Consider the following 16612-nt stretch of genomic DNA (forward strand, 5'->3'; position numbering starts at 1 on the left):
ATAGTTTTATTATTCTAGTTAATTGATTTTATTTTTATACATTCTGTTGTCAGAAAATGTCAAATGATCCTTTAGAAATCAACCTAATATGCTGATTTGGTGCTCAAGAAACATTTATTATATCATCAATATTGAAAGCAGTTGTGCTGCTTAATATTTCTGTGAAAATGGTGATGCATACGTTTTAGAGAATGTTTTAGTAATTTTGTTTGTCATTTTGATTTGTTCATTAATATTCATTTATTAGTTTGAGTTATATTAGTATTTCATGTGAAACTAAGTAAAATTGAGAAATGCTACCCAGGCAATTAAGAGATATAATATAAATGTTAATTTATTTGGATACTTTATTTCAATTTATAATTTTACAAAGATGTATTTAATTATTTTTAATGATTTTAGTTTTAGTTAACAATGATAACTCTCCCTGGAACAAAGATCTGATCCTGCTTTAATTGGGCATCATTTTTTTTCTTTCAGTTTTTAGCAAAAACTTGTTAAGTCTTTGACTTGTGAAAACCACAAGAGAGCTGTCAATTAACATTTGATTGAAAAAAAAAAATAAATAAATTTCTCTATTGGGTACAACCAAATTATACACAAATCACAAAATTAATTGAAAAATATAATTATAAGCTCTCACTTTTTCTTTTCTTTTTTTGTGCTAAAAAGAAACTTCCCTGATTGTAATATTTTTATACATTTATTATAGAAGGGAAATTACAATGTCTGAATGGAGGAAACTTGTAAAAATGTAACCTTTTAATCATCTCTAAAAATCAAGAAAAATTAAAGAGACATAGAAATAAATTAATGAATAAATGTAAAAACTGAAATGTTTTTTATAAATGCATTCTTCCTTAAAATCATCCTAATAGATATAAAGGCTCTTCTAATAAGAACAGAATCACATATTACTACCTGAAAAATGCTAGAAATATGCTACACATTCTATGCATGTGCAAACACACGATCACAGACAATAATGTTATAACAGAGACAATACTGAGAGCTAAACATGGTATACGTGGATACTGAAAACAAAGCTCAATGAAACATGGAAATGATCAAACTAAAGCCAGTAGAAGTCAAGCAATACAATGACGGGACCTTGAAAACAAGCACACAAAGATCGAGATAAATACAGTGAGAACAGAAGGTTGATCTGTGCCTACATGCTTGCTTAAAGTGTTGCTTCTAAACACTCTATGAACAAGTTTGGAAAAACCCCCCCCTAACTTTAAGTACTATACTTCTGTGTTTGATCAAACATTATTTGTGCTAAAGATAAGAAAAAAAGGAAAGTTTTGCTAGCACTTTTCTAAGCAGCCCCCCCCCCCCAGTTATCACTTGGCACACTGAAAAAAAAGTGGTTTATCATTTACTTTGAATACATTTTTCACTTTGAAATTGGTATTAAATTGAACAATTACAAAGAAATGGCAAAGACATCAAATTCTGATGTAAAAATTTATTTTACAACTTTAAAAAATGATTCTTTATAGTGTACAGTATTGTTCAAAATAATAGCAGTACAATGTGACTAACCAGAATAATCAAGGTTTTTAGTATATTTTTTATTGCTACGTGGCAAACAAGTTACCAGTAGGTTCAGTAGATTGTCAGAAAACAAACAAGACCCAGCATTCATGATATGCACGCTCTTAAGGCTGTGCAATTGGGCAATTAGTTGAAAGGGGTGTGTTCAAAAAAATAGCAGTGTCTACCTTTGACTGTACAAACTCAAAACTATTTTGTACAAACATTTTTTTTTTCCTGGGATTTAGCAATCCTGTGAATCACTAAACTAATATTTAGTTGTATGACCACAGTTTTTTAAAACTGCTTGACATCTGTGTGGCATGGAGTCAACCAACTTGTGGCACCTCTCAGCTGTTATTCCACTCCATGATTCTTTAACAACATTCCACAATTCATTCACATTTCTTGGTTTTGCTTCAGAAACAGCATTTTTGATATCACCCCACAAGTTCTCAATTGGATTAAGGTCTGGAGATTGGGCTGGCCACTCCATAACATTAATTTTGTTGGTTTGGAACCAAGACTTTGCCCGTTTACTAGTGTGTTTTGGGTCATTGTCTTGTTGAAACAACCATTTCAAGGGCATGTCCTCTTCAGCATAGGGCAACATGACCTCTTCAAGTATTTTAACATATGCAAACTGATCCATGATCCCTGGTATGCGATAAATAGGCCCAACACCATAGTAGGAGAAACATGCCCATATCATGATGCTTGCACCTCCATGCTTCACTGTCTTCACTGTGTACTGTGGCTTGAATTCAGAGTTTGGGGGTCGTCTCACAAACTGCCTGTGGCCCTTGGACCCAAAAAGAACAATTTTACTCTCATCAGTCCACAAAATGTTCCTCCATTTCTCTTTAGGCCAGTTGATGTGTTCTTTGGCAAATTGTAACCTCTTCTGCACATGCCTTTTTTTTAACAGAGGGACTTTGCGGGGGATTCTTGAAAATAGATTAGCTTCACACAGACGTCTTCTAACTGTCACAGTACTTACAGGTAACTCCAGACTGTCTTTGATCATCCTGGAGGTGATCATTGGCTGAGCCTTTGCCATTCTGGTTATTCTTCTATCCATTTTGATGGTTGTCTTCCGTTTTCTTCCACGTTTCTCTGGTTTTGCTCTCCATTTTAAGGCATTGGAGATCATTTTAGCTGAACAGCCTATCATTTTTTGCACCTCTTTATAGGTTTTCCCCTCTCTAATCAACTTTTTAATCAAAGTACGCTGTTCTTCTGAACAATGTCTTGAACAACCCATTTTCCTCAGCTTTCAAATGCATGTTCAACAAGTGTTGGCTTCATCCTTAAATAGGGGCCACCTGATTCACACCTGTTTCTTCACAAAATTGATGACCTCAGTGATTGAATGCCACACTGCTATTTTTTTGAACACACCCCTTTCAACTAATTCAACTAATTGCCCAATTGCACAGCCTTAAGAGCGTGCATATCATGAATGCTGGGTCTCATTTGTTTTCTGAGAATCTACTGAACCTACTGGTAACTTGTTTGCCACGTAGCAATAAAAAAATATAGGAAAAACCTTGATTATTCTGGTTAGTCACATTGTACTGCTATTATTTTGAACAATACTGTACATGCCAAATAGATGCAGAAATTACATTATTAAATTTTCACAGAAATCTCATGTCTACTATCAATAGTGTAGCAATCACTTAAAATCAAAGCAGCTTTCTATTGGTCAATGCTGCAAATTCACAAGACCATCTTTAACCTGATTTGTAATCAGCAGGGGGAAATTTTTCGTTCTTGCATTACATTTCTGATTGAATTGATGAAATGACATTTACATTACATTACATTTACTCATTTAGCAGATGCTTTCATCCAAAGTGACTTACAGATGAGGACAGTGGAAGCAATCAAAAACAACAAAAAGAGCAATGATATATAAGTGCTATAACAACTCTCAGTTAGGTTAATACAGTACACATAGCATGGGATTTTAAGTAATATAATAAAAATAAAAAGATAGAATATAAAAAAAGAATAGAGCAAGCTCGTGTTAGAGGTCTTTACACACACACACACACACATACAAATGTATAATAAATGAAAAGAAAATAGAATACAAAAAGATTAGAAAGGTAGTTAGATTTTTTTAAAGAATAGAAAGATGGAAGAGATGTGTTTTAAGCCGATTCTTGAAGATGGCTAAGGACTCAGCTGCTCGGATTGAGTTGGGGAGTTCATTCCACCAGAAGGGAACATTTAATTTAAAAGTCCGTAAAAGTGACTTTGTGCTTCTTTGGGATGGAACAATCAAGCGACGTTCACTTGCAGAATACAAGCTTCTAGAGGGCGCATAAGTCTGAAGTAACGAATTTAGGTAAATGGGTGCAGAGCCAGTGGTAGTTTTGTAGGCAAACATCAATGCCTTGAATTTTATGCAAGCAGCTATTGGAAGCCAGTGTAAATTGATAAACAGAGGTGTGACGTGTATTCTTTTTGGCTCATTAAAAATCTTGCTGCCACGTTCTGAATTAATTGTAAAGGTTTGATAGAATTGGCTGGAAGACCTGCCAGGAGGGCATTGCAATAGTCCAGCCTGGACAGAACAAGAGCTTGAACAAGGAGTTGAGCAGCATGTTCCCAAAGAAAGGGCTTGATCTTCTTGATGTTGAATAAAGCAAATCTGCAGGATCGGACAGTTTTGGCAATGTGGTCTGAGAAAGTCACCTGATCATCAATCATAACTCCAAGGCTTCTAGCTGTTTTTGAAGGAGTTATGGTTGGAGTGCCTAACTTGATGGTGAAATTGTGATGGAACGATGGGTTTATTGCAATCACAAGCAGTTCTGTCTTGGCAAGGTTGAGTTTAAGGTGATAGTCCATCATCCAGGAAGAAATGTCTATTAGACAAGGTGAGATGCGAATAGCTACCGTCGGCTCATCAGGACGGAATGAGAGGTAGGTAAATGACTGGACTTCACCTGCAAAATACTGCAGAGCAACTTTAAATTTGAATGCAATTTTCCACTAAAGAAGGTATTATCCATATTTAGGATAATATAATATAATATAATTGATAAAATCATTACATTTTTGTAATTACTAACAATTTTTTTTTAATCCTCATCCCCACCCACCCAGTGTAGTTTATACTATGGGAAACAGATGGTTAAGACCACCTGATGAACTGGAAATGACATCCGACTATCAATTTCAACCTCTTTTACATACATAAACATTCAACATATTTAAATGTGGAAGGTAACAATAACATGCATATAAAATCAAGTATGTATATTTTTAAACCATTCCACATTTGTAAAAGGCTACTATAGAAAGCAGAAAGTAGCTGAATACTGCTATTGAAAAGGCTAAAGTTCAAAAAAGGACAATTAGCCATCCACGTGTCTTTTATGGTCGACTGCAGCAGACCAGAGCCGATAAATCCTGCTGAATTCTCCTGAGAAAAGGGAAAAATTCATTGCCGTCAACCTACATTGTGTCGAGCTCTTTATTGTCTGCCAGTATGTGCACTGAAGGCCCTTCTGAAAAGATCCAAGTCTATCAATGCATTTCTCTCTTTGCATTCTTCCACAGGCTGATTCCTGGGGATGGCTGCAGCTAACTTAATTGAGTGCCCGTCAAAGAAAGCCACTCCATGTTGTCTTGTATTCTTTACTCTGGGTGCGAGCCAAGAACTTTCTGTCCAAAGCAGTCAGCGTTGAGCAATAGGGATAAAAGTGCAATCAGTCACGGTGAAGAATATGTGGTGATGAGGAGAATGCTGACTTATTGAAGAGTGCTATTGTGTATGGATATCGGAGTGTGTGTGTGTGAACGTCAATCTTGTCTGACTTCATGTTTTACAGTCGCTGGCCTTGAGGGAGCTTGTCTTCAGGGCTTTCAGAGGCAGGTTTTGAACAGCATAGAGCTGGCATGCAGAAAAACAAGCCGTTCACCGCTGTATGTGTTTCAATTTAAAACATACTCGAAAACTCCTTTCACCATTAAACTTAAAAAATATATTTTTAATAACTAGACTGGGCTCTTTTTTGTTGCTTCTGTGAATGGGTCTGGATTGTTGGCTAGTGAGTTAAACTAGTCAAACTGAAAAATATGTTTTGCACATTCTTACTTAGCTTTCTGCCTTATTTCATCAAGTAACTGACATTACAGATCGATATGTTATCTCAAAATGTCCTTTCAAGAAGTTACAATAAAAAAATAAATGAGATAGTAGGTCTCATTTATAATTATTGTGTACAAATGTTCAAATTGATTTATGTTTGCAGAAAGGTTCTCAAATAAACTTGAAACCAGATCCACAACATGTGCAGACACACATCAGTTCTTATCCTAGTTATAATTTCTATAGTTGATAATTAGCATAATACACACACAAACCATCTCAATATAAAGGCTTTCTTAAAAATGCATATGATTTGGTGCATTTATATGGAGCATTACTTAATATTTATATTAAATATAAATATTGCATAACCTACGAATAAAAATATTTTGAAAATATAAAATAACTAAAATATATTTTAATTATAAACAATGCATAACACACACACCCACACACACACAAAAAAATATCGCCGTTAATCTATTCTCAAAGTTGGGTTGAGAGCTGGGTCTATACTACGCGAGCTATGATGACTTTCACCTTGATATTTTAGCGCGGATGTACACCTAGCCGAATCTGTAGGGGGTGAGAACGAGTCTTTAAACCTGTGTGTATGCCTACTGTGAAATTACCACATCAAACGTGACGTGCTAACATGGATGCAGCTGAAGCTGCCGGGTTTGCTCCAGAGATTTTTTTTTTTTTTTAGAGAAGCTTCCCAATGGAAACCTCTACAAGACGCACACCTGTTCCACACATAAGCTACTCCGTCTGCAGTGCGTTTGCAGTCCGCTACTCGGTATTTGAATGTGACGAGTGGGGCGGGGCCGAGAGACGTGGGAACAAGGAGTGAGGCCAGGTGTAGTGATTGGAGATGAGCTGCACCTGCGCCCCACCACCGGTCTCGAGTACCACGTAGGAGATGGAAGGATATAAAACTGGAGCGACGACCGTGAAGGACGAGAGAGGACCAGGCCTGGGCCATTATTTTATGTTTTGCTTTTTATTTATGCGCACCAGTCGTCCGTGAGGGGCTGGTGCGCTGTTTTGTGTTTATTTTTGTCATTAAAGTTTCATTTTAATTGTGCGCCGGTTCCAGCCTCCTTCTTCCGGATGAATATGGAGATTTCATTATTACAGTGAACAATCGCTGCACTGCTGCAGACGCACCGCTCCTGGAACGCACTGACGGACCGCAACCGCGTGAACGCTGGAATCCGTTAACATGGGTGCGTAAAAAATACGAAATGCATACGCACTGCAGATGGTGTATGTGTGAAACAGGCGTAAGGTTGTTTGCGCATTGTGCAATGTGGAATTAGTTTACAGCTTTCTCAAGCACTTTGTGATGCATTTTGGAAACAGGAGATGAGCCCCTATGCTATTCATTCATATCAAATTATAAAATAACAGACTTTATATATATTCAGGTAGGAAAGAGATTTTTTTTATTTGATTAAAAATACAGTAAAAATATTAAATATTATAGCAATTTAAAATAATGGTTTTGTATTTGAATACATTATAAAATGTAATTTATTCCTGTGATGTTATGCTGAATTTTCAGCATCATTTCTCCAGTCTTCAGTGATCCTGCAGAAATCATTCTAATATTTCAAGTAACATTTCTTATTCTGAATATTTTTCCTCAAGATTCCTTCATGAATGCAAAGTTTATTTGAAATGGAAATTTTTTATAACACTTAAATGTCTTTACCCTAGCAATTTAATGCATCCTTGCTGTATAAATGTATTAGAAAGTATTAATTTTAGGATTTTTTTCAAATAATGAAATATTACATTTACATCCAATCTTAATATCCAATCTGCTTCTAAAAGCATGAACGATAAAATGAAGGTGGCCGACAGTGTATTTCTTGCTAATAATAGCGCAACATAACACGAGAGTGAAATAGAAGATACTTACCTCTCTTCCCTAATGCATTTACAAACATAGGAGTGGTAGAAAGAAAGAGAGAAAAAAATATTAGACAGACAAACATTGTTTTCTTCCAATTATTCCACATATGCAATCCTATGCATAGTGAACACTGACACACTGTACACAATATATTAGACAATGTTTTACTCCTTGCTTTCACTGTACAAATTGTGAAACTGAACATGATTTCTCTAATGTAGATCTGAACGCAGAACGCACACACACCTTGATGTTTCCTTAGTGACAGCATGTGGGACATCTGTCTTGTTAGACAAGCGTTTTGGCATCATTGTCTCTGTCGTTTATGACAGCTGTTGGAAGCTTGCGGACTAAAAATAGCTCAATAGCTCGCAAGCAGATGTCTACATTCACATTTTGATTTAGTAAAATGATCAGCATCTCTGTGAACAAAGCCTGAACACCTAGGATTGATCGGTTTCCTTCGATCTTTTATGTTTTTTTAATGTTGATGCGAGAGTGTTAGCGGGCGCTGGCCCTGTGCAGATGGGCCGTGGGCGTTGTTTTCCTGCACCGCTACCATGAGCTGGCATTGGACGGGTAAGCTGTCATTCGCTAACAGCTGTTATGGCAGCGTGGCAAAGTAAATGGACAGCGAGACGGTAAATGATCACAAGTCTGCTCTGAAATGATCATGCAATACCTTCTGGAGCAACATGCAACGCCAAAAGGCAGATGATAAACAAAGACTGATTCTCTGTCTACGTGACTGTGGGCTTCTTTGAACATATGTTGTAAAAGGACTAGAAGAGACATCACAAGATCAATGGCAAATTCACCATGTTGCTGGTGCTTGAATATTGCATTGAATATTGAATATAAGAAAAAAAGGAAGAAAAAAAGGAATAAAAAGCATTGATACAAAGATGTAAGGAAAATAAATGAAGGCAGTTTAGACAGATACAACATGCCACTGGCTGATCTTCAAAATCACTAACAAGTCTTTCTCAAGTTATGTCCAGTGTGTTTACCTCAGAGTGATGCTCGTCGTTCTGTTGTAAGACCTCCATACACAGCTCTCCTAGTCTTATCATGTCCTCCAGCCTTTTCTCTGGAGACGCCTGACTGCTATCTGCTGAAATACAGACATCAGAAGATTCACACAAGATGTCAACCACTCCAGACTGTTCATAGTTTGAGTAAGATCTGAAAACACTGCATAAAAAGGGCTCAACAATAAGGATTTGGTCAGCTACACTGTAATAAATGATTGTGGAATCTAACAATTTTGAGTTTAGGTTTAAAACATCCCTGGATATAACTTGCTGAGATAACTCAAATATCCAAGGCGGGCGGGTTTGTTGAAAACATCGGTTGGGTGCGGGTTGTTTATACATTGACCCGTGCATCACTGATGTACACCTAAGCTCACTTGTGATATTCTTGGTAGTACATCTTGCCATGTAGATGTTCATTAAAATATTTTAAATTAAAATAATATTTATAATATAATATTTTAAATAAAAAAAAGAGATCTTCGAAAAATGACCAAAATCAGGGAACAATTACAGATACCTCCAGGCTATTGGTGTTAACCTGGTGCTAACTTCCTTAATTATATGACAAACCCTATTTAACTGGCAGCATTCCTCCAATTTCCTTTATTTTGTAAATCAATGCCTTACAAAACAACAGAAGAAATATATTGTGTGACAACAGAGTACCTTGAATGGGGGTTGAATCGGAAGAGCTCTGTACTCTCACTCTCAACACTCTCACTCTCAGCGGCCTCGGTACTCTCATTCTCAACGCTCTCACTCTCAGCGGCCTCGGTACTCTCACTCTCAACGCTCTCACTCTCAGCGGCCTCGGTACTCTCACTCTCAACGCTCTCACTCTCAGCGGCCTCGGTACTCTCACTCTCAACGCTCTCACTCTCAGCGGCCTCGGTACTCTCATTCTCAACGCTCTCATTCTCAGCGGCCTCGGTACTCTCATTCTCAATGCTCTCACTCTCAGCGGCCTCGGTACTTTCATTCTCAACGATCTCATTCTCAATGCTCTCACTCTCAGCGGCCTCGGTACTCTCATTCTCAACGCTCTCATTCTCAGCGGCCTCGGTACTCTCATTCTCAACGCTCTCACTCTCAGCGGCCTCGGTACTCTCATTCTCAACGCTCTCACTCTCAGCGGCCTCGGTACTCTCATTCTCAACGATCTCACTCTCAGCAGCCTCGGTACTCTCATTCTCAACGCTCTCACTCTCAGCGGCCTCGGTACTCTCATTCTCAACGCTCTCACTCTCAGCGGCCTCGGTACTCTCATTCTCAACGCTCTCACCCTCAGCGGCCTCGGTACTCTCATTCTCAATGCTCTCACTGTCAACGCTCTCACTTTCAGCGGCCTCGGTACTTTCATTCTCAACGATCTCATTCTGAAAGCTCTCACTCTCAGCGGCCTCGGTACTCTCAGTCTCGATGCTCTCACTCTCAGCTAACTCTGTTCTCTCAGTCTCGATGCTCTCACTCTCAGTGGCCTCGGTACTCTCATTCTCAACGCTCTCACTCTCAGCGGCCTCGGTACTCTCATTCTCAACGATCTCACTCTCAGCAGCCTCGGTAGTCTCATTCTCAATACTCTCACTCTCAGCGGCCTCGGTAGTCTCATTCTCAATACTCTCACTCTCAGCGGCCTCGGTACTCTCATTCTCAACGCTCTCACTCTCAGCGGCATCGGTACTCTCATTCTCAACGCTCTTACTCTCAGCAACCTTGGTACTCTCATTCTCAACGCTCTCACTCTCAGCGGCCTCGGTACTCTCAGTCCTGATGCTCTCACTCTCAGCGGCCTCGGTACTCTCATTCTCAACGCTCTCACTCTCAGCGGCCTCGGTACTCTCATTCTCAACACTCTCACTCTCAGCGGCCTCGGTACTCTCATTCTCAATGCTCTCACTCTCAGCGGCCTCGGTACTCTCAGTCTCGATGCTCTCACTCTCAGCGGCCTCGGTACTCTCATTCTCAATGCTCTCACTCTCAGCGGCCTCGGTACTTTCATTCTCAACGATCTCATTCTCAACGCTCTCACTCTCAGCGGCCTCGGTACTCTCATTCTCAACGCTCTCACTCTCAGCGGCCTCGGTACTCTCATTCTCAACGCTCTCACCCTCAGCGGCCTTGGTACTCTCATTCTCAACGCTCTCACTCTCAGCGGCCTCGGTACTCTCAGTTTCGATGCTCTCACTCTCAGCGGTCTCGGTACTCTCATTCTCGACGCTCTCACTCTCAGTGGCCTCGGTACTCTCATTCTCAACGCTCTCACCCTCAGCGGCCTTGGTACTCTCATTCTCAACGCTCTCACTCTCAGCGGCCTCGGTACTCTCAGTCTCGATGCTCTCACTCTCAACGGTCTCGGTACTCTCATTCTCAACGCTCTCACCCTCAGCGGCCTTGGTACTCTCATTCTCAACGCTCTCACTCTCAGCGGCCTCGGTACTCTCATTCTCAACGCTCTCACTCTCAGCGGCCTCGGTACTCTCAGTCTCGATGCTCTCACTCTCAGCGGCCTTGGTACTCTCATTCTCAACGCTCTCACTCTCAGCGGCCTCGGTACTCTCAGTCTCGATGCTCTCATTCTCAGCGGCCTCGGTACTCTCATTCTCAATGCTCTCACTCTCAGCGGCCTCGGTACTCTCATTCTCAATGCTCTCACTCTCAGCGGCCTCGGTACTCTCATTCTCAACGCTCTCACTCTCAGCGGCCTCGGTACTCTCATTCTCAACGCTCTCACTCTCAGCGGCCTCGGTACTCTCATTCTCAACGCTCTCACTCTCAGTGGCCTCGGTACTCTCATTCTCAACGCTCTCACTCTCAGTGGCCTCGGTACTCTCATTATCAACGCTCTCACTCTCAGCGGCCTCGGTACTCTCATTCTCAACGCTCTCACTCTCAGCGGCCTCGGTACTCTCATTCTCAACGATCTCATTCTCAACGCTCTCACCCTCAGCGGCCTCGGTACTCTCATTCTCGACGCTCTCACTCTCAGCGGCCTCGGTACTCTCATTCTCAACGCTCTCACTCTCAGCGGCCTCGGTACTCTCAGTCTCGATGCTCTCACTCTCAGCGGCCTCGGTACTCTCAGTCTCGATGCTCTCACTCTCAGCGGCCTCGGTACTCTCATTCTCAACACTCTCACTCTCAGCGGCCTCGGTACTCTCATTCTCAACGCTCTCACTCTCAGCGGCCTCGGTACTCTCACTCTCAACGCTCTCACTCTCAGCGGCCTCGGTACTCTCATTCTCAACGCTCTTACTCTCAGCGGCCTCGGTACTCTCATTCTCAACGCTCTTACTCTCAACGGCCTCTGTACTCTCATTCTAAACGCTCTTACTCTCAGCAGCCTTGGTACTGTCAGTCTCGATGCTCTCACTCTCAGCGGCCTCGGTACTCTCAGTCTTGATGCTCTCACTCTCAGAGGCCTCGGTACTCTCAGTCTCGATGCTCTTGATCTCAGCAGCCTCAGCTCTCACATTCTCTGTGCTATTGCTCTCAGCAGCCTTGGTGTCTTCGAAACCCTTGGATCCCTCTCTAGCCACAGCAATGGACCATAACGGGTACATACAAACAATAATTTGCAATGGCAAGAATGAACAACTGGGTTGAAAAACTAAAAGAACTAATCAGAAAACAAGAAACACCAGACCCTAATTAGTAAGAACAAAGGAACTACAAAGACCACAAACAAAACTACAAGAGGAACATGGACTCAAATGTCAATTATCAAAATACAAGACATGTCCAGGTATAAGGTCCTAAATTATAAATTTGAAAGTAGTTGTTTTGTATTGTAATATATTTAAAAATGAAATTTATTCCAGTGATGTGAAGCTGAATTTTCAGCATTATTACTCCGGTCTCCAGAAATCTTTCTAATGTGCTGATTTGCTGCTCAAGAAACATGTCAAATTTTAATCAAAGTTGAAAATATCTGTGCTGCATAATATTTTTTGGGATACTATGATAAAAACCTTTTTTAACATTATAAATGTAACTGCTGTAACTTTTAATATATTTATTGCTTCCTTTCTAAATAAAAGTATTTCTTTTAAACATTAGTGGAAGTTTATGTGCTGGAACCATTGAAAACACTGGAAGGTGTTCCACTGCATTTTCATTTACATGTCTGAACAACCGGCACAACAGGGTCCCAAAAAAGAAGAAGAAAAAAAAACCTTATTGTTGAGCCCTGAAAAGTATTCTGTGAGAAACCTTCGATCTGGGCGTATTCGGTCAGCTGGGAGTAATTGATGAGTGCAGCTTTTTCCAGACACTTCTGAACTATCTTACGCATCTCCTCAGGTGGGACCGGCGTGGTGATGTCTTTCATCAGAACCTAAGAAATGACTTCCTTATTACACTTTAAGCTGTTTTATCACAAGCTGGTACACTCAAGATATGGATATATGATGTTAATTGGCAGATACTCACCCTTTCCAAAAGAGAGAGTGTGGCTTTAAGAGCCCCCTCTGGTCGCCCGAAGGGGAAACAATACCTACGGGCAAGAAGACAAAAGTAAAACTCAAGTAGTAAAAACTGAAGGCTTAAAAAGAAAGAATACTAGCAGAGGCTGAGCACAAGCTGAAGGAGTCAACCACAAACCGCTGTTTCGCAGCTATCATGGAATAATAATTACATCTCTTAAATAGAGATGTTTTCCCAAGCCTGTTGAGGAGGGACAGGTGTCAGCGTGCATACGGACAATGCCGGGCGGGAAGAATGAAGGCCAAAGGGAAGTGCTTCTCATGGAGGCCTCACACCACAGGTGTGAAAGTTACGCGTGAATGGCCCACAACGTGTTTTTCAAGCGTGTGGTCAGGAGGCACACTTACCAAGTGACTCAACAAGCTCTAATCAGCTAGGGTTGGGGTCCGTACTTAATCCCTGGCACGCCCCACACCGGCCTTGCCTCTGTCTGCCGAACATTTGCATAATCCAAGATGTTGTTCGTAGCTTTTGTTTGAGTGGTTTTAGCTGGTTATTAGGTGTCGCTGCAACCGCAAGGCTAAAACCCTCTTTACTAGTGTTTCCAGCTCTCTACAGGAGGGCCAGCGGGAGGTCGGCTCAAAATTAAGACCCAAGAGGAGGGGGTGTGGTAAATAAACTGTAAACTGAGATATTATGCAGTGGTAATCAACTGGTTTGGACTAAGGAACCAGTTATTATATTATTATTACATTGTCATTACAAGATTGATGGTTTCAGACAATGGTTAAAGGAAAAGTTCACCCACAAATGAACATATGCTGAAAATGTAGTCACAGTCAAGCAATCCAAGATTTAGATGAGTTGAGATGAGTCTCTTCATCAGAACAGATATGGAGAAATTTAGCATTACATCACTTTCTTACAATGGATCTTCTGCAATGAATGGGTGCCGTCAGAATGAGAGTCCAAACTAAGTTCTAAACTTTTAAAGATAAAAAGATCACAATAATTCACACCCATCAACATCTTGTGAAATAAAAAGATGCATGTTTGTATAGGCGTTTTAACTTTAAACCATTGCTTCCTGCCAAAATACTAGTCCAAAATCCATTTTAACGCTTCCTCAAGTGAAAAAGCCTGTTGTCCTCTTACATCAAAATCCAACATTTTATTTAGAACAGTTTTGTAAACCGAGAAACTCAACATTTCTTGAAAACAGTGCTTGATCTGTTTTCTCTCCTGATTCAGACGAGACCATTTTTACACTGGAGAACAATTTAATGTACAGAGGACTCATATTTTAACCAGAAATAGTGAAGTAAAAATGTCTTAATGATGGTCTTCTTTATTATAAACATGTGGCGTTTCGCTTCACCAGACATTAACTGATGGACTGGAGTGGTGTGGGTTACTTGCAGATTATTGTGATGCTTTTATCAGCTTTTTGGACTCTCATTCTGACGGCACCCATTCACTGCAGAGAATCCATTGATGAGCAAGTGATGCAATGCTACATTTCTGCAAATTTGCTCCAGTAAAGAAACAAACTCATCTACATTTTGGACAGCCCAAGGTAAACATGTTTTCAGCATAGTTTCATTTTTGGGTGAACTATTCCTTTAATCTTCAGTAATACTATCAAATTGACTGTAATAACACTATTAAATGAGAAAAAAAAAAAAAAAACGAATTGAGCTGGAAACCGACAATTGTCTGTAGAGTTGCATTATAGCTGAATACTATTAATTTCATAATTGATGAACTCTGCAACATTTTAAAACAAGCTGCTTTGAAATCATCTATATTGAATAAAAAAATGGGACTTTTTGTTCTATTGTTATTCCTCTATTTCAACACAGAAATGGGCATGGGAGCTTGTTTTACCTGAAATGTGTGATCTGCTTCTCCAGTAAAGTCAGCAGTCTGCTCCTGATCTCCTCAAACTCCTCCATCTCCTGTTCTGTCACTGTGCCCATACCGTCCGGTCTGCCAAAGCAAAAGGAAACATTCAACTGCTTTATTCTTCACAACACCTGTTCATTAATTCCAGCTGCCCTTGAATACTGTGCTTCAACTACATAATCAAAAGATTTTTCAAAGATAATTGTTAAGTTTCACAAATATTCCAGCAGAACTGAACAATGCTCCGACTCTCATTGAAAGGTTTCAAAATCCCAAACCCTTGAATAGAAGAATATCTAAATAAATGTATCTTTGTCACATTAAGGTAATGCAAGATGAGAAACAATTGGAAATATCTTAAAAATAAGATTCAATAAATTTTTCAAATAAAGTACTATTTTATATGATTTTTATTCATTTATAAATTAAATGAATATGAATATGAATATGAATATATATATATATATATATATATATATATATATATATATATTCTTCATAATAAACAAAAAATATTAAACTTTTTTATTTGAATAATGTCTTATATCTTAAATATTTCATTTATTTTGAATAATACATACATATACATAATTTGCGGTCTCTTTTCAAAATGAATTCATTAATATTTGTTTGAATAATGTTAAAGACAGAAGACATTTGTTCAAAATAAAATAGACAAATCATTTTACAACTAATGAAATAAAATTAAATTTAATTAAATGAAATAAAAAAAACTAATATTGAAAAAAAGTTAATAAATTGAATTGAACTTCTTATTTCTAATCTCCTAAATATGTTATTTTTATTTTGAAAGCAATTATTTGAATAATTTGCAGTCTCAAATATATATTTTCATTTAACTTGTTTCACATTATCAGAAGATATAAAAAAATTGTAAAATCCGATTACACACACACACACACACACACGTACTGTATTTATACACTGCTATTCAAAAGTTTGGGATCTGTAAGATTTTAAATGTGTTTTAATCAGTGTTTGGAATAACGGCGTTTAAAAGAACGGCGTTAGGTAACGACGTTATTTTGTCAGTAACGCGGTAATCTAACTAATTACTTTTGCTGTCGTTACAACGCCGTTAACTTTACTGAACGTTAAATGCGTTGCGTTACTATGCATTGATTTAATAAACTATGCCATCCGAACGCACCCCTGGCTCACACAGCGAGTGTGGAGGTGGGTTAATGACGAGATAAGCGGTTGTGATTGGCTAAGGCAGAGTCATGTGTTCATGGTAGCCAATCAGAGACAGTGTTTTTACACACATGCCGGCACATGCCGGCACACGCGGCAGTGCCAGCGGCGCCACACACACACACACACACATGCAACAGCTACACAGAGATTCGCAGCAGAGATGGCGAGTCAGGAGCAATCCGATGAAAATTTGGCATTTTCAAGGTGAAGATATAAGCACTACTTCAAATTAAATGTGGTCAAAGGCAAGAACGTGCATGTAATGTGTACATGCAATGTGTGACACGCATCTACAAAGCTAGTGGCCAAAAACACCCTTTCTTACAAAGATAATACTTGAAGTGCATGATAAAACTCTTGCTGTCTGTTGACGTGCAATAAATATTTAAAGTTATGTACCTGTCTGTTCTACTCATTTCAGCTGACTTGTGAAAACTGCAAAAAAAAAAAAAAAAAAAAAAA

At 39.2% G+C, this 16612-nt stretch overlaps 1 protein-coding gene across 13 annotated transcripts in view; it reads right to left on the minus strand.

The window, feature by feature from the left end:
- LOC113066968 (calcium-dependent secretion activator 2) overlaps positions 1 to 16612 on the minus strand; it is a 154686-nt gene that overhangs the window by 22386 nt on the left and 115688 nt on the right. For 7 of the 13 annotated variants that reach the window (XM_026239127.1, XM_026239123.1, XM_026239121.1 and 4 more), the window contains exons 14-18: positions 14915 to 15016; positions 13034 to 13097; positions 12815 to 12938; positions 8579 to 8682; positions 7575 to 7583 (exon numbers count right to left, since the gene is read on the minus strand). In XM_026239127.1, the coding sequence (XP_026094912.1) occupies positions 7575 to 7583; positions 8579 to 8682; positions 12815 to 12938; positions 13034 to 13097; positions 14915 to 15016 (403 nt within the window). The remainder of the gene's footprint in view (positions 1 to 7574; positions 7584 to 8578; positions 8683 to 12814; positions 12939 to 13033; positions 13098 to 14914; positions 15017 to 16612) is intronic. The other 6 variants (XM_026239128.1, XM_026239124.1, XM_026239122.1 and 3 more) reach the window with 2 other exon arrangements.

This window comes from Carassius auratus, chromosome 50, assembly GCF_003368295.1.
Source record: "Carassius auratus strain Wakin chromosome 50, ASM336829v1, whole genome shotgun sequence".
In the NCBI taxonomy this organism is placed as follows: Eukaryota; Metazoa; Chordata; class Actinopteri; order Cypriniformes; family Cyprinidae; genus Carassius; species Carassius auratus.